Here is a 27,062-nt window from a genome sequence, read left to right as displayed (position 1 = left end):
ACTTCTATTAAGCTCCGGTGTAAAAAAATTAGTTATTTTCAAACATGTAAGGAAAACTTAGACGAGATTGTGATATATGACTCCTTCAAATAATTACAAAGAAACACGGTTCAATTAAATTTTCCACTTAATTCAGTCAATCGTACACACTCCGTTGTATTTCGTGTTTTGTATGGTTTCGAAATTTACAATGACAAAATAACGAATATACTAATCGTTGCACTAGCACTTGTTACATATCTTACGCGATAGCGGTATTTACTCTTATCATCATCTTACGTCTACCCACGGCGCACGGTATTACGCGTCCTCGATGAGTCTTAATGTGCGATAGAAATGGTTTTCTAGCTAATGGGAGTGGGTGTACCAACCTTTCCAACGGAGCAACCGGCTCCGACTGGCCAGACCGTAACCCGCCGTTGAAATACGTTAAGTTATAAACAAACACAAGAATGAAATGAAACAAAAGAATTGTAGTATACTGCTTACTGCTACGGGTGTAACGTTTACATCCACTCGTTTCGCTTTATCTCCGATCGCGGCCAACTCCTAAACGTTCCCAGTCTGTCTAATGATATGGCTTAAAACACTAATGACTCGAATCAATAGAAAAATGTTACGATTGGTTAGAGTTATGTTGATGGTTGCATGCTAATTGTATCTTCTGCCGCTAGCGTAACGTTAATATTCGCAATATTCCTGCCGAAGAAGACAGAGAGCTGGCTGTTTAAACTGCATTATTAAAGATTTTTAAATTATGCTTATTATATAATCATGTTAAACGAAATTATTGTCGTACAAGCTACACTCAGTTTTTGCTGGCCAAAAAACGTACCATTCGTTTGTGTTATTTTTTCCTCGCAAAGCCACGGAAAGAACGACTCAAAATGCGTAGAATTCGATTAGAAAGCATTCCATTTCCTGTACACGATTATCCGAACAATGGGTTTAGTTTTCCTGTTTGCACATGATTGCCATGTTTCTATACTCTAGCAGTCTTAATCTATATGTTTCACGCCATTCGGCGCTATGCTCAGTCCTTACAAGCAACTATGAGATTTCGAAGCTGATTTTCGTTGTAGTGTGTTTCGTACACTCGCATTCACTTACAAGCAAACAATCCTTCGCGGAACCTCTGTTCCCCGATATGGGAGACGAGCGTGTTCCGCTCGGTTCCTACTTTTGGTGCAAGCCGCAGATATCGTTTGCGCGGTATCCCGCTCCATTCCGACTGCCGAAACGGAACGAGAACCAACGTCCTGGGAGTAGTCCCCACCAGTGTGTGCCATCGTAGGAGCTTCTCTCGCCTGGAGAGAACTACTCGATTGGTCCACACGAATGACTAAGACTGACGGGGTCCTGCTGGTGGTGGTGGTGTTAGTGGAAAGGGTTATTTCATCTCGGGAAAGGTAGGTTATGTACAGGTGGTTGGATTGGTTTTGGAGAGACCCTAACAAAAGGGCCCAGTATAGGATGAGTGTGCGCGCATGATGTATTTACAAAAAAAAAAGTCGCTGGCTAATGTTTACACGGCCACAATCTTGCTCGGATCGACCTTCACGCGCAGAAACACGGTATCATCCCGTACGAAGGGACGCCTGTTGAGCAGCTCGTGCGATACGAACCGTGGGAAACCAAAGCCCAACGCATCCGGCTCGGTAGATGGCCGCTGGAAGTTCTCCCACGTCGGATCGGGCACAAATGATTCGGCGACTCCTCCCTGTCCACCGCCACCGCTACCCAGTGTGCCCTGCTCGAACAACGTGAAGGTGACGGAATGGGAGAACGGCCACTTAAGCAGGGCATCGTACTCGCCCGGCAGCACCTTGATGTAGACGGACACGTGCGTTCCTTCGCCGGGTCCATTGCCATTCAAAAACATCGAAGCCTGCAGTTTGTAGCCGTACTGGCTGGTGTAAAATGGCGGTGACACTAGCTCCAGACCGTCCTTTGTCTTTGCCTCCTGCATCTTTACCGACCAGTCGGTGATCTTCCACAGTAGCGTGCCCGTGTAGTTTGTGCTCAGCTTCGCCATGGCGCTTTTCAACATGTTGATCTGCTGTCCCTGGCGGCCCGATAGTGCCACCATCAGCGACAGATGAGCGGATGTGTTCGCCTCCAGGTGGGCTTCGAGCAGATGGCGCGGGCCCTTGAATCGGCAGCCCGCCTCCTTGAACGTACATGGCACCGTCAGCGCTTTGCACTCGTCGCGCAGATGTCCATCCAGATCTGCCCGGGCAAAGGGTCCCGCATCGCACCGCTGCGGGCACGGAATTGGACTGCGCGGACAGGTAGCTCCATGAGCGGCCAGCGTGTCGGCACAGAACTCACGACCACAGTGCGGACAGCGGCGGAGACGTTTGGCACAGTCTTTGGCACGGTGGATAGACATGCGGCCACGCAGCACCCGCGTGCCACACTTGGACTCGCAGTAGATCGGTTCCGAGCTGCAGGTGCCCGCGTGCTCCTCCAACCCAATGCCGGTAAACTCAACGTTGCAGAACTCGCAGATGGCACGTCGCAGGATGCACGTGAACGCCAGATGGTCCGTCATCATAACGCGGGGTATTTGCGAGCCGCACTTGTTCGGACACTGGATGGCATCGTGTTTGCAGGTATTTAGATGTGCCTGGAAAAGGGAAAATGAACAGAAAATACGGCAATTTAGAATTGTTTTCCATTTTTTTAAAGTACTAAAACGTTTTGCTATAAGATTTGCTTTAGAAGATGCTTCTTAAGTAAATTATTTTGCAGAACTCACGATGGAGTAACAAACAATTAACGGGCGTCAGTGGTGTGGTTTTCTAATGGAGTAATGCTTGCGTAGGATAAAACCACTGCAAACGAGCAACACGATTAATTAAGTTAAGCACAGCCATTCGAAAGGCATCGCAAGCGCCCGTGGGTCGCAGAAGAAGGAATCACAGGGTCACCGGCTTACACCGCTAGACGTGAGGTGGCCGCTTCACCACTCCGTGGCGTTCGTCACCTGCCGCCAACTACACCGATCGTTACACGAGGATCTAACGATCGTCAAACCTGTTTCACATGCCGCTACACCGCCTGCACACATTGCTCGTTGGCCGGATTATTCGCGCACCAAGGTAAAGTACGCGCTAAGCTGCCCTAATCGCTGACGCCGTCTTTGGGTTGGAACTCGCTCTTTCTCCTCTAACAGAGCATTCAATAGTGGGGAAAATGTTTTATTTCTATGCCTTGCGTCTCCTTCTGCGACTCCAGCACACCACGATAGCGGACTGCGAACGGTGTGTGCACTTTCATCTTGAAGTATAAAACAAATCGACAACGCAGCACGTTTGCATACGGTCCGGATGGGCGACGTGCGCGGTTACACCAGTGTTCGCAAAAATATAAAAAAAACACACCCATTTCGATTTTGTGCCGGTGTCGGTGAGAAGCAATAGGCGTATATGAGAAGATACAAAACAAAAAAAAAACGTTAAAGACTGCCGCGATAATTACCTTCAATTTCCTCAACTCGTCAGACCATTTGCAGCCCTGCTTGTGATGAATGCAGAATACCAATGAGCCCATGATGGCCTTCTCTGACTCGGGATCGGGATAGATCTGGGGAAAAAATTGGAGAGAAAATAAAATTAATACATTATAGAGGTGCAGGTAGAAGAAGGGTTAAGATGTGTCACAGAAGTACGCAACGGTGGCGCAAATAATATAAGAAATATAAAAAGCAGTTGGCTCCAGCATGTTCCAGATTCAAAAAGCAGAAATATTTTATTTTCTTGTTGCTTTGCTTTGAATGCCTAACCATAAGGCAAGCTCTTTGGACGCATTTAAAGAGAGATATATAGAGAGTTGGCGAGGCACGTTCACAACTCTTCCGGAGAGCCACCGCCGGGACACGGCTCCCAGGATCTTTGACCGGCGCTGACATCATACAGTACAGAGGGATGGTGATGGCGGCTTTGGGGCAAGACGCTACAGAACGGGAAGCGAAAGGAAATTCATTTCTTCACGCCGAACGGAAATCAAAGCAGAATAATCAAAAATAGTTTCCAGTCAAATCCGTTGGTCATCGAGATCGGCACCAGGGAAAAAAAAGAGCACTGAGGGAGAATGGGGACGACCATGGCTCCACATGCGCGCGCGCGTACACACGTACACAACAACAAAAAAAATAGGAAGGAAAGAAACCTTTTCGATGCTAAAAGCTTCCCGCTACTGGCCGGGCGAGTCCGTTTCCTACTCAGCGTACCGGTCGCCCGTTAAGCATATACGCGGGTCGTCGGGCTTGGTTAGTTCCAACAAAATACCGTTCAAGCCTCGAATCAACACACCGGAGACCTTTACCGAAGAAGACCTTCTGGTGTTCCTGCGAGTAAACGTTTGTTTGTTTTATTATAATTCTCTTTCCGTTGCATATCAATGAGCTCAATTCAATATTGGGTAGCACACGCCACATGGGGAAAGCTTATCTAGCAGCCATCGAAAATTGACGAATTCAATCACTGTTCTTGGGGCGAGGTTTTGTGATAAGGAGTAATAGTGTCGATTTCATGTCCACAGACATGGATGGATGACCGACCACCGAATTCTAACGAGACCTCGTCATATCTAATGCTCAAATCTGTCTATTTGTTCCGTTGTCAATCTACGCACAAAACGGGAGAACGAGTGAAGATTTAATAGTATTCGCACCAGGAGTTGCTCGTTTGTTTCGATTCTTCTTGGAGTTTTGGATATTTTTTTTAATTTCTTGGAGTATTTGACACTAAAAGCTCAAGAATTTGAACAGAGCTATTTGGTGTTTGTGCCGTTTTCCGACCAAGCTACTGCGACTAAGGCCTTCCTTTATCATCAGATTGGTGGACAATAATAGCAGTTAACAACACCCTACACCTATTACACCTTCGATCGTCACGATGTAAGCAAATTCCACTCTGGCGCTTATCACTCCACACGCGAGCCAAACTAAGCCGTCAATGAGCCACACTCAAGAAATCACTCTCCCTCCCGGCATTCAGTCAAACGGTTCCTCGATAAGGGAAAAACTTCATTCCATAGTAAGCGGACGGACGTAACTCGCGGACGCCGTATCACAGATAGTGGCCGCTTCTGTTGTCGAGATCGGTCAGAAGTTGGAGTGTGTGCAAACAAACTAACAACATTCCACCGACGAGTCTCGACGCCACGGAATCGGACGATTACGGTGGCACACGGGGATGGGCCGAGAAAATACTCTAACACAGGGGCGAAGACAGAATTATGCGATAAAAAAACATATGAGTGTTCCACGTAACTCGTTAACCTTGTTACACTTTAATCATGCTGTTGTGCGGAGAGCCCTAGTAAGTCTCGATCGTGGCCGATAGTTACCTTTTTTGATCAGATTCGGGTATTGATCATGATTTTAAACCCTTCTCCTAGAGATCACATCATAAACACACAGCCAACAAGAAGCGAATCGATCAAGCTGCATCCGCAGATTTGGCCATGATTTTGACGGAGAATGGAAGTCGACAAAAACCCCGTTGCTCCGTACAACACCATAATCACCCGGCGCCCTTGTGCGTTCCTTGGTGGAACCTTTAAGCGTGTAGTTAAGGAGTCATAAATTCGCACATCGTCAGCAGACTATTTTCACACAGCTACACACATGGAGTGTCGCAGCTCATCTCAGTGCAGCGCAAAGCCCGTGCAAGTGGTGGCAAGTTTACAATTTTTCACTTTAGCACCGCGTTCGCCTATGTTTTGCAGTGTGCTGAACATTCTTGCTCGCTGTCCGTTGATGTCTGCGGGAAATGTGCCACGGGAAAAATAAATAACCCCGCCGTGGTTCTTAACGAAGCTTGCTTCGGTTTTTTTTTTTTGCGCAGACCGTGTGTTTCACGCATGAAATGTTTGCTGGCCGGGGTTAAAAAAGCCATGGCGGTTGCTTATTTTTAACACACATTCAAGCAAACGGAAATCCAAAATGTCTCAAAGCAACACTCCCGTCAGCATTACCCGTCCGGCGCACCGGAAGTGGCAAAACGGTTTTATTTATTTATTTTCTCCACAATAAACGAACACGACAGAGGAAAGCAAAACTTTTGAATGCACCACACCGCCCATTTGGGCTCTGGAGCCTACTTGGTGATATCGTGCTTGTTTTGTTGGGCAAAATGCGTGTGTCTATAATGATAAATGATCATCGCTGTCAACAGACAATTTAGCTCGTGCAAACATTCGTGGCCGCAAGTATCGTTCTTGGTTGGTCTCTAAACGCTCATCCACCGGCTTGCGAGATTGGGAATGGTTGTTGTGTGTATTCCCCGCAAAACAAGAAGTTCGTAATGACTGATTTTCCTTCCACATGGGTGCTCATCAAGGGCAAAAGAGCGCCTTGTGTTAAGGAAAAAAGGCGCGGTTAGCCGCTTACGAACATATTCAACAAATTTCACCTACATCGGTCGCTACCTACCCGTGGTGGTCCGTGGATGAAAAATCCCTTTCGGTGCGCTATCTTCACCATTCACGCTTTCTCGCCATCGGCGCCGGTTTGTGGAAAGACCGTCTTTCAATCATACGACCGTATCATCTTCCGGTTCGCGTTTGTCCGGGAATGACGATCAAAGGCTACGGTTTCGGCTGCTGCACCCGGTAGAAACCCATAAATCATCCACGGTTGACCGCGAAAGCATGCGTGTCCGGGAGAGGGTTGAAGCATTATCTTCTGCCCTGGCGCACGGGACACCAAACCATGGTCCAGTGAGCTGAGCATCGCTCGGCCATCATCATGAGACGCGTTCCCTTCAATTAGACACCTTTAAGTTGACGGAAGTTTGCTGCCCTGGTGGCAAATTGTGGTGTTGCTGGCCAGAGGTTTTGAACCTATCGGCACCAGCACCGGCGAGGTAAAACAAATAATCAGCAACATAATTGGAAAATTAATGCACACTCATTGATGCTGTCGTAGCTCGGTTGTTCATTTGGAGGTTGTTGAGTACTCAAGGCTGTTTCGGGTATGCCGGTGTGCACTGTTTCAGCGTGTAATCGAACAAATTGAATTTAACCAGTGCCACGAAAAAAGCGGCAAGTAAGCGTAAAAAATTGTCATGTCAGAATACGCTTACTTCAACAAAACTCGTCCCAGGCATTGACCAAAGTTGTCCAATACGGTTGTCTACTATGTGAGCACGACATCCACATACACCGTCCGACACTCATATTATGTTTTGCCAACCGGCATATTGGTCGTATGGAAAGCAATGCTGGCGAATTGATTAAACGATCCGGACTGGACACTAATGAGATAATTTCACAAGCAAACTTCATAATGCACACGATCCTCTCGAGGCCCGCGCGTGAAGTTGAAGTGAAATCTTCATTCAATTATGAAGTTGTTTCACTTTTTCCGGCATTTCAGCCTGTTTTTCCGAGTAGCCAATCAAATTTCGACAGATACTGATCGAGCCGAAAAATGCCAACGCTTGCAAACTGGGCCGGTGTGAAAACAATGCAAAGCAATCAATCCCGTACCACGCCGAATGTTTTGTTAATAACGGCCTAGAATTGCGACCGTTTTTCTTCATCGCGTCAGCCACTCAGCACAGGACGGCGGCCCAAAGCTTCGTTCATTCAGCATTCTAATACAATGCATTGGACGTTGCTACGCTAGCAGTAGTAACAGTACGAGCGACCTAAACGGGTGTAAAACGACCGTGATGTGGATGAAAATTAAAGCTTCTTTTGAGTTGGCCAAGACTGAGAAACCAATCAGCCGGAACTCCATGCCACTCCCGGCCGAGCGCACTGAGCAAAATGGTAGGAACGGAAGTTCCACAGGAAATAGATTGTAAACATCACCCTTCGCGCACAATGGTGGCACTGCTTCCAAGTTCCAGGTTGGGCCACTAGCCACCAACGATTGGAAATTACGATGCCTATCACTCAAACTCCAAATCAACGCAACGCAACGGAAATTTGTTTAGTTAGTGTTGCTTTCGATTTTTATTTCCACTCCACCAAGCTCCACTTTCACGATTATCATCATCGTCCGCACTCTTACGCCGAGTGCCTCGGTCAGCTTCGCCAAAGCGCAGAGCTTTTCGTTGCAATCGTCTCACACATTATTTATGCTCACTTTCCTGTACACGTACACACACTTTACCCGGTAAGCTAATGTTTTATCAATTTGCGAATCGAATCGATCACTCGAAAGGGAAAGTCATCGGCAGAGGTTGAGTCTGTAGGCTTCAATGTGCGTCCCAGATACAGTTTTTCGGCCCGAACAGACCCACACACGAGCGTACCTTTTGGATACCATCAATCTCACTCCTCAACGTGATTTCTCTAATTATTTTAGTTACTTCTGTAAGAACTTGATCAACACTCGGTCGTGATCATTTGCACACAACACTGATCTGTGACATCGTCAAAAGACACCGCAGATCTAACGCTCCAGCAAGCGTTTGTCATCGCTGGGATGCGGGAAAAAGTGCTCCAGCATGGTACCGACAATGTATAGTAGTTGCTAAAAATAACAACTTTACGATCTCCCCTAAGCTGGATCGCGCATCCGTAACCGTATGCAATCAGCCTGTGTGCACTCCATTGTCGCCCGATCGCCCCATAGGTCGCCCCCTCGTAGAATTCTATTTTATGCTCCAGAGAAAGATGGCAAGACACAAGTGGATGCACAGAAATTGAGAAGCTGAAACGGCAGCGATCGAAGAATCACACGGCGAATGAGGAGACAAACGAGCAACCAAGAAAGTATCCCATCAGAAGTTGGCTGTGGAACTATAAAAAGAAAAGTTCTCGTCCAGGCCACAAATGATACCGCAGGCTGTTCCGAAGAGTAGTTCCCCCGGCCATTCTGAAGCACACGCTATACGCTCCACTCGGTTGAATGAGTACAATAAAATTAGAAGCGAACCCCCCCACACATAAAAAAAAACCTCATTGGACACCGAAAGGCACCAGCTATTGGAGGCATTTTGGGACAAATGGGAAACAACTCGACGACCGATGGTACGGTACTGCTTCTGTTGTGGAGAAATTATTACAAGAATGTTGAAAGTAAACAGTCCAACGCACAAACCGCACCGCGGCGCACCGTCGTCATCGTTGTGCCGATGATCCCGGATTCTTCCCGCTTAAGAGCCTCAAGTCTAAGCAATCGAAGATGGTGCCGGTACCGATGCGATGCCAAGTTGGAGAGGTAAGATTCAATGAAGTTGTGTAAACATTTACACATGTTCCACATACCCCTATCTTTGGTCTCCCCCCGTTTTCTCTCTCACTCTCTCTAACTGTACCGATCCGACGATCCTCTTCAACTGCCAGTTTATGCTCATTATCATGTGTGCGAGCGGAGATGAACCCGAGGGAATGCCACTGTCGGCGGAAGTCAAAACTTCGCCGACATGCCCGCATCGCCGGACGAATGATTTTAGGGAATTTCATTTCCTTTTTCAGCGCTTCTGCTTCTGGCGCATCCCCCTTGGAGCGGAGTGGGCACTCTGGATGGTGGAATTCTAACGTGCATCACTCTAATTCACCCTAATCAATTTGTTGCCATCCGTGAAACCGTTGGTCACGAGCGCAATAAATGCGAAAAAAACCCACCCGCATACTTACAATTTGACTAATTTCCGTAATCGGCACATTAGGCGGTGGTGTGGGCGAAGATGACGAAGAGGACGGTGAAGATGTGGAGGACATTGTGCTGGACGAGGACGTAGAGGTTGACTTGTTACGCGGCGGTGCCGGTGGAGGTGTAATCGGCAGCACGTTCACGTTGCAATCCTTCGAGTTCCGGTTGGGCGATATGCGTGCCGGAAAACTCAACGTTTTCGTCCACTGTGACAAACTGCGCACCATGATGCACGTAGCTTTTGTACCGGCTAGCAGTTAACGACCCACTCTCTCGCTGGTCTAATCACGATCAAACGTCTGCAGCTATGGCAACACGGCTTACAACAATACGCACACACGGGATATGGGCACTGACCATGGACGACGGACTAATACCCCATTTGATCGGGCTAATCACACTAAAAGATAACTCTGTCAAGACGGTTTTCCACTTTACAGCACGACCTTCACGGTGCTCTGTTGTAGAAACCCACCCGCAACCCACACAGTTTGGTGATTTCGATAGCACAGGTGATCGATTGTGAATGGCAAAAGACGATCGTTTCCTTTTTACTGTTATTGCATCATTCACACACTACCGATTTTTTTTTTCAATTTGTTGGCCACACATAACACACATTAAAAATATGTTTTTCGCCTTAATTATGAACACACTGCACGCACTGTACGTGTAGAAACGACGATTAACAATCACACTCTTTTGCTTAAACGAGTTAAAAGGTTTGTCTTCTCCGTTGTGTAGGAGTTGTGCAAAACGAGATGAACAAAAATGCTTCAAACGCAAGCGGCGCCGAGACCCATGACCGTGCTCACGCGGGTTAAAAATGAATTTGATGTCGCTGGTGAGCTGCTTCTCTCATCGATGCTCGACGGCTGAAGCCGCAGCCCTGAACCCGCCGGTATAACCGCACGAGCGGAGCGCTGCGATGGAACGTGCTCGCTCTCTTTTTGGCCTACTGCATTCAAGCAATACGCAGCTGCCAGCTGATGTTTATGTTGTTTCCACACTGCACTCACACAAACGCGGTGGCGTGTAAATCCGGTGCAATTGTGGAACTGTGCTGTTCTGCAGGTTCAGGAATATTCAAATTTAGAAACTGCATGTTTGGATACGACTTGCATGTGTATGAAGATTTCTGAAACGTTTTCGAATTGTTTAGTGATCGTCTAAGATCGCTAAAGTGTTCATGATTACTACACAGAAATTTAAGAAGACTTTTCATTAAACCAGTCCCATACTTTGTCCAAAGCGGTGTTGCGTTGCTTAACATTAAATAGAACCCATTTGGAAGAAGCCAGCTGTTCCAGGACGGTGGGCCCAACATGGAACAACCTTCGGAAGGCAAACAAGACAAGACAAACCGTGGAAAAAAGCATAAACGAGCTGCCTGTGTGTTGTGTTGCACGCCGTTTATGTGGCCCTGTTATGCCCGTGTTGGTGTTGGGCCCGTTCAAACTTGTCCGTTCCTGTATCGGAGGGCTACGGCGTAGTTATTATACTGCTGGGCTCGTCTGCTGTGCCCGTGTGCCGATGCATGGAGGGTATCGGACTGCTTCCCCGTTTCCGTTCCGCTATACACCATCCACACCGTAACTGCACAATGCTTCATTCATCGTCCCACTCACACCAATACAGAACATGTCGTCGGTCCGGAGGCTCACGATCGTCATGTCCCATCGCACAGCGAAAGGTCCCGTTCCTTATGCTTTTATCTGTGCCTTTTTTTACCACACCTTCTCACCTTCTGCCTTGCTGTTGTTGATGATCTATGCAATGCTCTGCTCCGGCGATCATGTCGCTTCATGATGATCTTTGTCCGTTTTGGTCGAACCACCAATGGAACAATCTCTATCCAGTGCTGTGTGTCACAATGTTCGTCGTTTAATAATTTTGTTACGATTTGTCTCACCGGCTACATCTCGTGGCTTCGGTGCGATTCCCTTCCCTTTTAGCGTTGGTGTTCATTTCCGGCCACAATAAAACATCCCATTGAAGACACTCTAGCTGTTTGTTTGAAAATCTTGATTCAAGCATATGTAAGCAGTTACCAGGGAAGGGATTACATATTGCACCGTTGTAAACTTCAAGGAAATGTGTGCTTCAAAACGGGTAGAAAAGATCCTTCCTAGAACGGATTTCAACAAGTCTATCGAAATAGTGGCCATTAATGTGATTCTGAGTTCAAAACTACTGACTGAATATTTATATCAATTCTACAGGGTACAGAGAAATAATATCTTCAACAACTCCATGCAACTCCAATATCATCAACGTTTTCGAGTTCATTTATGCTTATTAAGATATTTCAAACAAGTTTACTCCTTGTCCATTTATTTATGTATAACCTTCGAAAGACTCTCAAGACTAGAACACATCTGGACTCTGGGATTTCTAGTGAAGTTGACCTTCATCCAGATAGTTATTATTGCATTAATGCACATAGGACCAGGAGAGGACTTCTTTAGGTCTTAAGGACACTTAGGACTTTCACTAGACATAAATTTAACTCTGGTCTTGGAAAGGACATTTTTTTAGTGCAAACACTAACTCGTCATCTCTTGCAGAATTGTCGAAGGACTTCCTTCATAGATCTAATGTGAAAACCTTGAGGTCTGTTAATCACATCTCTAGCATGCATTCTTCCATATTTATAATAAAGCAAATCGGATGTTCTGCACAAGTTCTGACATCTAAACTAAACGGTTAAATTTTGTTAACACAAAACACATCTTTATTGCCACTGGTTGAGTTACTATGCAAGCCTGGATTGCCTCAAAATGTTTACTTTATTTTTTTCCAATTCCACTTTCAGGCTATTTTTACATAAACCATGTGTTCAATTTTTTATTTTCGTTACCCGGTAAAAATCCTTGGACCCTTACATGGGTTTCATTCTTTTTTAGCAATGAATTGCCAATATTGCTCTTACCGTCAAATTTTGAGCGCTGATGTAAAATGCATCACGCGACAAGCTAAAAGGCTTATGATTTAAAGAGCACAAAATACATTTCTTTACATTCTATATTATGTTTATACACGTTAGTCTTCGGCTTCAAATAATTTAAAAAGTATTTACGCTATTTTCTCTTCCTTCAAATCTGCACACGCTCGCTCTTCTTAATTTTGCGGAAACTAAATCGAAATAAATACGATCCCAGAAGAATGAAAGAAATGTGTCCACAGACCGTGAAAACATCTGCTACCCAGTAGCGCAGGGTGCGTTTCGGAAAGTGAATTCAAAAGGCAAAATGAAAACGAAACACACAAAACCATGGGGTGCTTTGAGTCGAGCGGTGGTTTGGTACGCCAATACGATGCAACGATCGATGGAAAAATGCATTTGCAATATTTGTCATTCGTTGCATGGTTTCAAATATACACGTTGCATATTGAACGGTTAGAACCTTTTTTGTTTCAATTTACCAAATATTTTAAAAGCTTTTTCATACTATGGAATGCACAAGCTTTATTAAGCCAGGATTAAGCTACACTACAACCCGAAAGAATGTTGAGGTTGAAACTGTGTTAGCATTCGCTTATTAATCCTACCGCACATATCGAAATCGATATGCCAACATTGACATTTATTTAAGAATCGTTACATCAATTTGAGATAATCACACAAACCTTCCAGCTGGACAGGGTTGTGCAACGCGAGCACTATCGTGCACTAGATAGCACCGTCATTGTGGTCCACTTTCGGTGTTTAGCAAGGCGCATTTCGATATCACATTTAATGAAATTCAATCTTCAATCAATTTCGCTCGCTTCATCATCATCCTTCCCCATAAAGTGGTTTGAAATAAGACCTACGCCTTGGCGGTGGCGTTTTTCGATAGAATTCACTGTTTCACTACCGAAAAGGTCAAGTGTTTCTTGCCATCCCAGATCTCCGAAGGGAGCTCGCTAGTGCGTGGAGTAAAATAGCATATTTCAAACCTCATCATCACGGCCTACGCGCACGGCTGTGCGCTCCCGAGCTGTGTGGCCAGTCTGCAGCCGGTGCTCCGATACAGAAACACGTTACGCAACGTTAGCCCATGGAAGCCCTAGCCGAGGCAAGTGAGTTCTTCGTGAAACGCTACCCGAGGTCTATGAATGGCGCCAATGCCTTGCGGATCAACTGTCAAATTATCTATGGGCGCGCACGTTGTCGTGGGAAGCGTGGGGACCCATTTGGTCCATTCGCCGGTGGTTGTTTATGCTGCGCTAGGCATCGATTTGACCGAAAGGGTTGTAGCGGGATGGTTGGCGATCGTTTGAAGCGCTAAACTGGTTCCACGAGTTTTGCGCTAATACATTTGCACTTGGTGCACGTACACTGGGAGCAAAGCAGATTGTCGTGCTGTGTGAAAGGCACTGCACACTTTAAGTCACGAAAGAATTTTTTGGATGGAATCGTTCGTATAGTAAATTGTGCGAAAACCGGTAATCGTACGCAATGGTATGTTAAACTAATTTCTTCTCGTTGTCATACTTTTGGGGAATTGATCACCTCTTCTACTAAAAAAAGTCGTGAATTCCATGCTCACCTTTCAAAAATTTACTTAAAAATTTAAAATGTTCAACGAATAATATTCCATTAATTGGGACTGCCATTCTGTGCCGATGGCTTTCTACCTAATACTACGGCGATGACTTACTGACCAAAAAAATAGACAAGGAGAGTCTCAAGTCTACTTTCAGCATGTTGGCCAAAGCCTTATCCATGCACACGCTCAGCTTCCTCTACTTAAGGGCTTTACGAACGAACAATCCCCAAACGAACAGACCCAATCCAAGCAATCGCTGCTGTGCTTGACGCCGTACTTTGCCTAATGGTCTAAGCTCACCGCCCTGCTTTGGGGAACATGTTTGCAACCCGACCAAACACGTTTGTACATGCCTCCTTCTTTTTGAATCACCCACATACGAACGGATGCCGCATCCAAGGTAAATCAGCTCCAAACCCAGCGCGACAGGGCAGTTTGTGGAGAGCATGATCGTTTTTTTTTTTATTTTCTGTCACGACTTGCGTCTTGTGCTTGTGCTGATGATCGCGACGGGATCGCTTTTTCCGTTACGATCGCCTCCGGGCAAGGTCATAGAAGGCCGCGCGCGTACTAATACCAGTAAAAGTGGCAGCGAGCGCGAGTACGATGATCGCATCCTCCGCCCGGAAAGGTACGGACCGCCATTGCAGTACGCGTAGCTACAATTGTATGGAAATGGATAAGGATTGGGTCGGGGCACGGCTTCAAGAGACGTTTCTCTTGACACAGTACTGAGGCGATGTTTGCCAGCCGGTACCGACTGGATCAGTGTGGCTCGGGCAAAACGGTCCGTTGCAAACTGCTTCTTTTTCTCTCGGGCCCCCTCTTTTACCGGGGACTGTAGATAGCTGCACGCGAAACGGTGGCCAGTGTGCCAGTTTCCCAGCTTTTAACCGTTCGTTCGCACTCCACTCCACGACGACGAACCTGCCCCGGTCCGGTGCATTCCTGCAAGCGACGATTTTCTTCTTGCGATCCGCTGCAAGTTTCTTTTCACCGCATACACTCGAACATCGGTTGTCACTGAGCAGAGCCGTTGAGCAGAGTGTGGGTTTGTGGTTTTGAGACAAGGTGTTGGAAAGTGCCATACGCGAGCTGTTTTTACTCATTCGCACAAACGCGGAAACCACCGGGTCGCTGCGTGAGAAAAATGGCCACGATTGCGATCAGCCTAGGGTTGGTGATATTTCGCGTCGTCTGTTTTGCCGCATTGCTCGTCGTCGGAGTGGTCGTGGTACACGGCACCAGCATTATACCAGCAGTTGGTCGTGTTTAGCATAGCGAAATGGACGCAAAACGAGTTACCACTTTGCGCGTGCAATCACAGACCACGCGGTGTGGGAGTTGTTGGCTTGAGAGGTTTGCTCTTTTCACTGGTGCTTGGTATTTCTTGTAGCTGCTATTTGTCAAAGATGTTCGCATGAAGCATACTGCGGAAAGCATAACAATAGTGAATGATGGTTTCGATTCCAATGAGCCCATTCCAACTCACAAACACGGGGAAAATTACTTTTGCAAACATTGCTCACCTAGTGGATAGAACCATCTCATCATTTGTTTTGTCTGAAGTTTATCCTCCTACTCTTCGGCTAGGGTCTATGAGAATATGAGCATCTAATACGCTGCTTCAGTTAGTATCGGCGGAGTAAACAAGATACCCAACAACATAACCCGATTTCTATGGTCGGTTGTCTACATTCTTCTGGATATCGATTGACACCGACAATGATGGCGTCTGTCGTCTGCATTCCTTGGCCATCTCCAACAGTGTTCCCATTCGTTATCAGTGCAGCCACCATGGAAGCTTGGTGCTTTGTGTCATTAGGATGTCCGTACGCTGCGAGGCACGGAGAATTAGGTGTCCATTATTTCGAGCGTACGCTTCACGCCTAATTTCCTTCATCGAGGCAACGGTGCAACACCGTGCGGTAGAGCCGTTGTTGCTATCTGTTGACCAATTATCGGTTCCGTACCGGGATCAACAAAGAGTGACAACTGTTGGTGGCACCTTCCGAGTAACGAATTCCGTTCTTCGCTCCTACGCAACTACTCAGCAATGAGAACGGAACGAACAAAGGCAAAACAAAGGTCGAACGGCCACATGCATCCGAAACCGTGCGGAACCCACCGGCACCTTCATCGCTTGGTGGTTGTTTTATGACATCTTCGGGTGCGTATGATAACTCCCCGCTTCGACAACAGTCTGACTCATTCAGGTTCGCAACGGTCGCAGAAGAAGTTGAGTTTTAAATTCAAGTTTTAAAAATATCACCTCGCCTGATGAATAGTCGGTTGAGGTAGGTCCATCGAAGCTTATCACGACACAGGCCACCTGAGTGTAGCAACAAACAAAAAACCCTAACCGTCCCACAAAAGCATTAGAAGCAAGGGTGCGTCAGAGTAGAGGAGCACAGAATCTTCGCATCGTTCTTTATCTCTCCGTTCACTTTGCGCCCATTCGGAGGATGTTCTGAGAACTTTTCGGTTTCCTATAGTTATGGCTACAAAAGACCTTGCAAACAATCGAACTGCGTAAAGGAATTAGACATGGATGGTGGCACTTTGCCAACGGTTTTACTGGTCGACGTTTTGGAGGATGATTCTCGGTCGAGGAACACAAGCACGGAAGGGAAGACGCAGTTACGAAGCAGCACAAAAACAAGATTTATCTGCAAGTTATAAGGTTACCTACGGTGTAAACTTAGCTCGCTTGCCTTTTTCGTTCCAAAAATTCAGCAATGGCGAAGAATGAATGACACACGAATATTGTATTCTTGTATCAGACAAACATGAATTTAATTCTGAAGATTTGCTTCAAGATTTCCTTGAACAATGTACGTTATTAGTCATAATGAATATAATCAAAAGTGTACACTATCGAACAACTTGCCAGAACTTACTCAGAAGCCAAATTAGGTTAGAAGTCCCCTGCGTTCGTCCGAACATCGGGTGCAAAAAGATGGCATATATCAATAAATCTAGTAATAATGCCCTGTCTTCAAAGACTGTTGAAATTTCCCCAACATGCTTTGTTAGTTGCAAAACCATTAGAAAGTCCAACCGTATCTGTGAATATTACGAACGTATACGTGAACTACACATGAGTTCGTTCGTTGGGAGTGTTGTACAAATGACTTTAAATTTGTTATTGCCTATAATATTTATTGCCAAGCATTGCCAAACTCGGAAAACAATCAAGGATCGTCAGTGATTTATATAGATTTTAATTGAAATGTCTGGTTTGGAAAAAAGCGACTGGACAACCCAGACGAGAACCGAGAGAGAAAGGATCTTAAATTTCAGTTTAATGTGCATTTTTTTTCTTCTCGCTCATTGTGGATGATGTAATGCGTATATGGAATGGCAGAATTCTCCGACACATTTCAACTACGGAAAATTAAGAGTGATCTTCCCATATTCGAGCTGCTGTGGTGCTTTACCGTCTTCGAGCATTTGCTCACATCCATTCGCTTAGCTAACAGGGTTAGGGTTAGCAGGGTTAGGCAATAATATTATGTGCAAAAATGTTGAATATTTCATTACCGGGGTGACGTGGAGTACACTGATCAATTGGGCTCCGACAACAACTTATCTTAAGATATGGTTTTCTAACTTAACTGAAAATTGTAACAATGTTGAAAAAAATCGCCTCTTCCTGTTCTGGCAGCTGATCCCCTGGAATGATGTAAGAATGGTTGAAGGTTGTATGTTAAAGCGACATACGACCGCTTCCTTTAGTCGGTGTATCTTGTCTATGCGAAATTTCACAATATTACATTTGGATAAGGATTGCTTGCCTAATGTTTTGAAAATGCATTGTTGTTTACTTGTATTGCGTAAATAATTATTTCAACCACAGTACCCACACCGCGATTCAAAATAAAGCTTCATAACCAAATCCTGGAATCCTGACCATTTCTTCCCAAGCCTCAAACCAACTACAGGTAGGGCTCGGTGCATATACACACAACGCAGGAAGTGGTAATTTACACTAATAACAGGAAATCATGCTGCCTTCACCACACAAAACTGAAACGTTGTCTGTCCCGAAAAGCGAGGTCTCGTCGTCTGCTTTGGAGCCCCGGTGCAATGCACTTCGCCTTCGATCGTACGGCAGGGCATACACCAAACCGCAACTCGAAACCAAACCGCTCACGAAGAAATGCAGATGTTGCGAAATGTGCGTCGTGCAGCGTTCTGCGAAAGGTTCGCTTTTCGGTGGGCTCGTACATTTCCCTCAGCAACATGGGTCATCCCCGATTCGGTCGTATCGCATGAATGAAAACTGCTGAAGGACTAACGTAAGTGCTGTTATGTTTTCTGCTGTTGTGCTGATACCCGTTCGATGAGCTCCAGCGCAACCAATTTTTTGGCCAAGCCTACGCCCAAGCCCCACAACCACTGCATGTGGTCGTGTGAGACATACGGTGTAATGTGAACCGAGATGATGACACCGTTGAAAATTTTGCACTGGACAAATTTCCTACGAAGCGCCACTGGTTCAAACAAAAGACAAAAGCCTAGCGCGTCCGGATGGACCGATTGGGAAGGACCCAGAACTGGCCCCAAAACAACTTGCCCGGCTGCTTTCGTTCAAATTACCATCGACAGCTGCGTCGGACATTCCATTCATGTGCGAGCTTGCGAGGGAATGAGAAACGGCGTGCTGCTTCCCGTTCCGACACGAGCGCGTTCAGAATTAACCTTCAAAGGTCGTACTGGTGGTGTGTATGTTTTTTTTTCCTTTCTTCCAACCGCATATAGGCAATACTGATGAATAAATGAAATCTAAAGCGAGAGACAAGATTACAAAATTGATCCGGCAGAAACATACTCAGACGCGAATGAAGATCACAAGCGTGGCTTTCACACGAACGGGCCTTTGATTGAGAATTTGGAAGGAATGCGGAATTTGAATGACTTTCAATCGATTCTGGGCATAATGTTAGATTTCCGGATGATCATTAACTTAAACTACAGAAATTATTACAGTCGCTCGATTCGCCTCGTTCTACGGTGGCGTTCGTCATTGTGTTCAGAAAATGTGTACATCTGGGCCCTAAATGTCGGGCGTTAGGGAATAATTTAACACTTAGTGTGTGATAAGGTTTTAACCCATTTCATACAAATCATGTTACGTTAAATATTCAAACCTACCGTAACAAAGATATTTTCTTCTGCTTCAACTGTTCACAAAAGCTACATCACTTTTCACCTGGTGTCCGTTATGATGTGTTATGCGAATATTTTTAAATGGCAGCCAGTCCAGGCTGCCACCTGCCTTCACGTATGCCCAACAACACGAACTGTTTGCCATCTGCAAAAGATTGGGGATACAGTCGTTTACGGATGCCATCAAAGAGGTGCCAGCTGCTTCGTCTAGCTTAGGGTTACTTCATTTTAAGTATAATGAAGCACCTCCAAGGCTGGACATCTGCTACCTGCATGGTCTCCGAATGTACGGATGTATGATTACTTAGCACGAAGATTAAATATTTTTGTTACTAGTACCAAAAATGTAAACCGGGTGTTCCCGGGATAAGGAAATTCGCAAGGAGGAATGCATTGAAAAATTTGAAAGATTTTTATAAACTCAACACTTTGTTGATAATACGGCAAACGCCGTCATCATGTAAGAAATAAATAAATAAATAAATAAATACCAAAAATGTATGCTAATATTGGTAATTGTATTTTCCAAGGAATATTATGACTCCATATCGTCAGAACGGTTTGGACCTACAAAAAAAATGAGAAAAGGTTACGCATGTGATCAATAGCTAAACATACGAGACATCACAGACACATCAGTAGTAGTAATCAGTCGTTTTTTTATGGAAACCGTACCAAATTATACACTGAATAAAAAAGCTACTGACTTGTTTTCTTGATCGTGTTTTCTACCGACTCATGTATCATTCTCATCACACAACCAATAGTGCAGTTGGTCTTGCGTATTTATTTTATCCCTTTGAACAAAGTTCCCTTCAACCTTGTACGGGCGGCATGATACGTCTCCCAGGTTCGAATCGTGTAAATGGACGTAAATAGGTTTATTTGAATTTCACGGATATCAAGACGCTCTAATATACATCTGCCCGCGTACGTGTTTCGGATGGGAACGAAGATCCTATTAATCACCTTGTCTTGATTAGCGTCCGTGGATCCATTCGAGGACCCACGAACTGAAGCTCGAATAGGTGTATGCATTTTCAGGCTCAAATATAATTGAACAGGGCTTGGTGAAGAAAACACAACATTCAAGTCATACCGGTACGATACGCTTGCGGAACGATTTATTCTGCCATCTGGTGCTTGATCTTGAGCCCAGACTGAAGAATGTAGGTTCCTATTTTTTAGCGTACAATCTTGAAGTTCCCCGACAACTTAACGGTTTCGCTACTGATTCACATGCCTAACCCATGAACGTTTTGCCAGTTGTGCCACAGAAAATGTCACTTATGCAATGTACACCGTTCCGTTTTGCCTCATAACGATGTGTCCAAAAACCGGATATTGATAATATTCCTGTTGGAATGCCACCGAATGGCACGGAAGCATTACATTTTTCCATTCTACGCGTAGTGTCGCTTGTTTGAGCAACTCTTTAGCGAATAAGTGCTCCAGTGCTCCAAGTCGCAGTTAGATTCCAAAGATGCCCTTAGCATGTCTTTCACGTTCCGTGACCAATTTTGTAAGATGGTGCCTTGCTGTTTTTGCACACAATACTTCCTAATTACCTGCCGAAGATATGCATATGCGAAACGAGACCCAGCGCACCAGTTCAGACGAAGTGAGTCGAATTCGTTAGCCCATTTGGTTACCGCCGTAATAATATTTGGGAGCGTGATTCCGTGGTTTATTAGAACAATATAAGGACCGACGAAACCGAGAGCCCATGGAAATATTTTCTCATGAGTCTACACCTTGAAAGAACAGAAGACGTCGAGGTGAGAAATGAACAAAATCTCGACTTCGAACCATGCGGTAAAAGGAAGGCACTTTCGGCGCAAACTAATTTGATTTTCCTTAGTTTGAAAAAGGTACGACACACGCATACCTTACCAGCTGGGTCATCGTTTAGGATAGCCGTACATACCCGAAACCGAATGCCTGGAAAGGCTAAATGATGATAATAATCAATAATTAACGATTTGGTATGCAACTTTTTGATGCAATCACTCGACTCGAGCTCGGTGAACTGCGGACTTCTTGCTTCTCAGATTTCGAACCGGTGGTGCCTTGGACTGATGGTCGATTTGTTTGATTATTGGTATTTCTTTTCTTCATTTGTGTTGCTCTTCATTTCTTCCGTGTCTATGCTGCGAGTCAAAGTGAACCATCCATCCCCGCACCGAGATCAAGATCATTTCCGTACATTGTTCTGCCGGAGCACGTTACACGTTTGCGACTGGAGCAGAAGATTTTACACATAGAGCTACACTGTATGAAGATGATCTCTCTCCGTCGTGAGATAGCAATTTTTCAGCTCAATCGTAAGGAATTCGTCCCACAAGTCTAGGTTCCCACCGGCAGTACTCAATACGCGCCAGCTGGAAAGAACGTCCGCATTCTTCGTGACCGATAATTGACGATTTTGCCTGGAACTTACCACAGTTCCCGACTCTATCTCATTAACTTCACCGTTTTTGCGCAAAGATGTTGTGCCGAAAAATTGCACCCGAAAACCCGTCTCATCGACACGGCCAACGGAAGCAAACTATTTAGAGTGGCTTGCTGGTCGGTCGGAGAATACGAGGGACGAGACGAGTGAAAGTGTACATAAATGTTTGAGCTTCTGACCAGACACACACGGCTGACAGTGGTACTACTTGCTGGCATTGCGTTAACGAAAGGCCTTGCAATGTCGGCTGCGTTGTTGTTGGGTTTGGAGCCATTTTTTTCTCATTTCTCCTAAAGCATTCTCCTCGCAGCAGTGCCACGCATTGCACTGAACTGGTGGGTAACTGCCAACGGTCGTGCAACTGGAATAATTGCAAAAAAGGAAACCAGGAACAACAACAGCACCAAAAAACCTGTATCAATGCGCAACTGCCATCCGTACAAACAGGAAAGGTAAGTTGAATACCCGATCTAGCTTTCTTTCCTGCCACTGGGACGGCAATATTTAACGGAAGAAACCATGCAAAAACAGTACGATGATGGGATGACGCCTAATAGTTACAGTCGGTCAGTGGACTTTTGGGTTCACGATGGGCCTTGATCGATATACTTTATGTTTACACAGAAAGTCGGCCTTTTTACGGTCTTATGTAATCTATCTGACATGAAACGGCAATAAGGTGCCTTAGTTTAGCGCACCATTTGTTCGTTTCTATGGTCCATGTTTATGAAATACATCCAAGGGTTAGTCAGCAGGTAAATGAAATAAGTCACTGCTGATTTTTTATAATATTCATTAAAATGTGATAATGCCGAAAGCCGTGAAAATAAATAACTATAATTCATTACAATATGTACAAATTGTTGACAATTTGAATTATCAACTTCAAGCTTAAGAAAATAAGAAAATCAAACTTATTAGAAAAAATAGATAGTAAATTAGCAATGAACCACCTGCAAAAGCGAATACAAATATTTGTAATCCAAGCCGTAAACATACAAAAACAAACTATCCAGATATCTTGTGCTTTCAAAATTTAAAAACCAACAAAACCATTGTTTCGTTCGTACATTCTAATACTTTGTGCCATTAAGCTGCATATCGCGCAAGAACGCCTTATTAAACATTTGTTTAGAAGAACGCACAGGTTGGTTACCTTTTCATGGTTAAAGCCCGTTTTGTGCATACGGACATGCATGGGCTAATTTACACAAGCAGGTGCATTTTATGTACGTGTTACGTGTTTCATACTCGCCACAACATACACTATGTGCTGTGGCATTTGACAAACAAAAAACCCGTTGCTTCATTTTTTTTTATTTGAACTGAGGAAATTAAACTGTCGCTTTGTATGTGCTTAAATACAGTTCTTTTGATAGCTATACCTTCACTTCGTTTACTTTGTATGTATTGAAATAAGAATAATGCGATATTATATTTAAGATGACGCGTTAATTTGTATATGAGCTTATTAGTCGGCCCTAGTCTTCGGCTTATTTTTAACGATTTCGAAAACGTAAATTGAGAATAAATTTCAATGCAGCCCCGAAGTTGCGATCAGCGATGAATCAGTCTGCTCAGTATATTTCCAAATAGAGACACTATAGCACAGAAATCATAAGAGTTCTAGAATATCTCGTGGTTATCGTTCCGATACTTCATAGCGATTTTAAATCACCCAAATTCAAGAAAAAGGACTCGCTACCCGTGGTGACCCGGTGGTCAATTGGTAGCGTCACTGGTCTTCACACGACAGGGTCGGACCTAAATCCCATCCGGACCAATAATCCGTACCCAGGACTGACTATCCAGCTAGGAGTAAATAAAACCATCGAAAGCCAGGAATGGCAGGCCTTTATAGCCTTTTTGAGGTTGTTGTGCAGATAAAGGAAAGCTTCCCACATTCGTTTTTTAAATCACATCATCCATCACAAACATGTATCAGTAAAGTATAAGTCGATTTCATAAACACGATTAAAAACGATGCATATTCTTCAGTGTTACAATGTCAATGACCTAACTCAAATAGGATAAATGTAACTGTGTTGCTGTAAGAGCATTTATAACACATTGTACATTGCTAACGCTACTCCAGATAGATGCTATTTATTCGAAACGAAAATCCAGTGTGACTAAGTTCGGTTCGTTTGTTACCAGCTAACAAACTATGGACCAATCTGTCCATTACCATCAGAGGTTCATTCGGGTTGCTTCCAATGAATGCAACCTCTCGTCAACTTACCACCGAATGTCATTATTCACCATTTTGTAAAGGCTTCATGGCATCCAGCCTCACCAATGTTGAATATTAATTATCTCATGTTGGATTTGAATCATGTCAAAGGGGTTCACCGAACCATACCGTTGCATACATTTGTAGGATTAATATAGTTCAGATTTAGAGGTCAATGCTCGACCAAACGGATATTTTTGAAGTGAGTTCTGGGAAAGCATTGACCGATCTGTAGGGTACATAACCATGTGAGTTCCATTGAATATGCTAACCGAAGTAAAAAAAATCATCATTTCATCCTCATCCTGCAAAAAAAAACCATCCTACAACTATTTGGTTTAGTTTACGTAACGAACACTTCACCTTGTATATCTAAATAAAAATAAATAAATAAATAAGCGCATATTGAATATAAGTTTAATTCAATAAAAACAATGTAATGTACAAAACCAATTTGCAACACTTGGCTTAAATGCTGAGGTGATTGATTCAACTTTTAAAAACGAAATTACTTTTTTCGATTGTAGGTCTTTATAGCCTTTTACAATTACTTTTCTCGATTGTAGGTCTTTATAGCCCTGAAGGACTTTAGTAATTTGTCATGTACATGAACAACGTAGTCGTTTTGCGGACATTCGAAATAACCCTCCAGAAGATTCGTTTTTGTCAAAAAAGCTGAAGCAGATGTTATTATTGAAACGTTCAATACATACATTCCATTTTCGATCCCAACCAGGACCCGATCCTGGCACTTTGATTTAGGTTTGTTCCAGTGTTTCTATTCCTTTGAGCCTTTCCTTCTATCACTGCAACGTTGTGATGCACTCTAAAGGCGTTGCTTCTGTGCAATCTGATCAGCCAAACCAGATCACCGAAGGAAGATGTACCTCATACAAGACACGTCCTTTTCAGCTACGCACAACGACACAAGCAGGCAAGCATTTTCAACAGGAAACCACACTCCACATGCACGGGAATGGGATAACATCTGCCCGGGGTCTGGAATATGATCGTATTTTATAGAGTTTCTTTTCTGTTTGCGTTTAATTCTTTTCCCTTCCTTTGGGTGCTCCATTCGAGGCGGTATGCGTTTCTGAAATCTCTTTTCTGAAAGGACAAGCATTCCAGCATCTCAACGTTCGAGGCACATCCTGTCAATGTGGAAAACGTGCCACAGAAATTTTGGATTTGGAGTTTTTGTTCGTTCCGTATCCTACGTTCCATTATGATGAACCGACAAAATTGTAATTCGATCGGAAGAGAATCAGTTCAACTGATCGTGCAGCGTTGAAGTTTACTTCCTTCCTCTTTCGGTGACCACACATCTTTTTGCGGAAGTGAAAATACTTCCAAATGAATGGAGAAATTTTAAAAAGCGCACACAAATACAGATAGTTTTTATCTTCGATTAAACATTTCAACAGAGCTCAATCTCTGCGCTTTAGAATTGTTGTTCTCAGAATTTACTATTATCACAATTTGTACTCATTATCTAACGATAATTTTGAATAATCTTATAAGTTATCCAAAAACCTCATTTATGCTTATTTCTTGTTTGTTTGTGTAGTAAATTGGAAAACGGAAGCCTCTCATTGCGGAAGGATCAACATTCACAAACCCTTGCCTAAATCAGCTAATCACACTTGTATTTTACATTTTGTTTTCTTCCTAGCTAAGCCTAATCCATTCAAGATTATTCTGTACTGCCTTGCCGCAAAGGGTCGTTTTGCTCAATGGTGCAAAAATGAAACATTGTTTGAAACAATCAACGCTCGGCGACGAACAACATATGCTGTCCAGATCCCGACCCTTTTCCATATCGGAAGTGTGATACAGCACACAATGCCCTCCTGACACGTATAACCTCCCGCCAGACATAAGTCCGTGTTTTGAATGACTGCGTCAGATGTTGTACGGCTAACATTCCCGGGTTTTCACACCACATGTTCAACACGTTGGTACCACCCCCACTTCATACCGGTTGGAGATCCGTATACTGGATAACAATTAAGGAATTTTGAGGCTTGCTACCCCGTGCACCTACTTTACACAGCTCAGCAGGGCACGAAAGTAGCGAAACTGCAACGCTTCTAACCGAAACATTTAAGCTGGTATGTACGTAAGCACGACTTTTTCATTGAGCATTATTTCTTCAACAATTCTATTTGAAAGCGCTAATTATTCTTTCCCCTTGCTATGAATGGACCATACGTCTGAGGTACAGAATTTAAATTGTGGAAAATACAACAATAACAATCTTCTCACCAAACGGAAAAGCCAAACGTCCGTTAGCGCCACCACGTGCTGATCGTATGAGGATCGTAAACTACAGAATCCCAAGCTTTACGATGCCGTTTTGCTTAGAAAGCTATAAAATCTTAAATATTAAGCGCTGTTTGAGGAACCGATTAATTTTACTGCATCGATCACATCTTATGGTACGAACTTCAAATTTGGTCTCGAATCATAGTCCTGAAACACGGACACTGCACCTGGGGCCACATGATGCATCCAGCGTCGTTAAATTAATGTTGGTAGATGGGCACATCTGTAGAGTGTGAAACGTTTGATCAGCGCTGTGTGTGCGATAAAATTCTCGCTGCATCATTTCATAAAATTAGAACACATTCAAAGGATGATTAACAGTTGTCGATGGGGGACTCGATCGTAAAACTCATTAGTGAGCGATGTGGTTGAAGTTAATCAATAGTCTTATAGGTTAAATATTCCTATCAATTAATGCATTGATCATATTTTAAATGCTTGAAACTTTTACTATTCCTAAAGGACTATTACTCCAGCAGTAGCAGTTAGAAAAAGGTGAATACATCACCATAATGCATATCAATGTTTAATCATTGTTTTACTGAATAACTAATACACATTATTTGCACCCTAATAAATCAAGGTACATTATTGAATGCGAACTAGTTGTGAAAAGAGAATAATTTTACACATACCGTCACACCAAGAATATAGCAAACGGCTTCTTTCTCTCCCCCAGCTCATGATGAAACGTTAAAATTTGAATATCGTTATGCTGTATCGAAC

The 27,062-nt window shown here is 44.2% G+C and overlaps 1 protein-coding gene across 1 annotated transcript; it reads right to left on the bottom strand.

The window, feature by feature from the left end:
• Positions 1-1,525: 1,525 nt before the first annotated feature.
• Positions 1,526-9,846, bottom strand: LOC128713631 (TNF receptor-associated factor 4). Its single transcript, XM_053808493.1, has 3 exons — positions 9,604-9,846; positions 3,484-3,588; positions 1,526-2,629 (listed from the first exon to the last, which is right to left on the bottom strand). Exons 1-3 carry the CDS (start codon positions 9,844-9,846, stop codon positions 1,526-1,528), a joined length of 1,452 nt encoding a protein of 483 aa, XP_053664468.1.
• Between the last annotated feature and the right edge of the window lie 17,216 nt (positions 9,847-27,062).

Source organism: Anopheles marshallii, chromosome 3, assembly GCF_943734725.1.
Source record: "Anopheles marshallii chromosome 3, idAnoMarsDA_429_01, whole genome shotgun sequence".
Lineage (NCBI taxonomy): Eukaryota > Metazoa > Arthropoda > Insecta > Diptera > Culicidae > Anopheles > Anopheles marshallii.
This window is presented reverse-complemented; position numbering and strand designations above follow the sequence as displayed.

Coding starts and splice junctions, on each gene's coding strand:
- LOC128713631 (XM_053808493.1), bottom strand. CDS start 9,846: ATGGTGCGCAGTTTGTCACAGTGGACGAAAACGTTGAGTTTTCCGGCA. Junction 3,589..9,603: donor TTACGGAAATTAGTCAAATT/GTAAGTATGCGG, acceptor TTTTTTCCCCAG/ATCTATCCCGATCCCGAGTC. Junction 2,630..3,483: donor ACGAGTTGAGGAAATTGAAG/GTAATTATCGCG, acceptor TCCCTTTTCCAG/GCACATCTAAATACCTGCAA.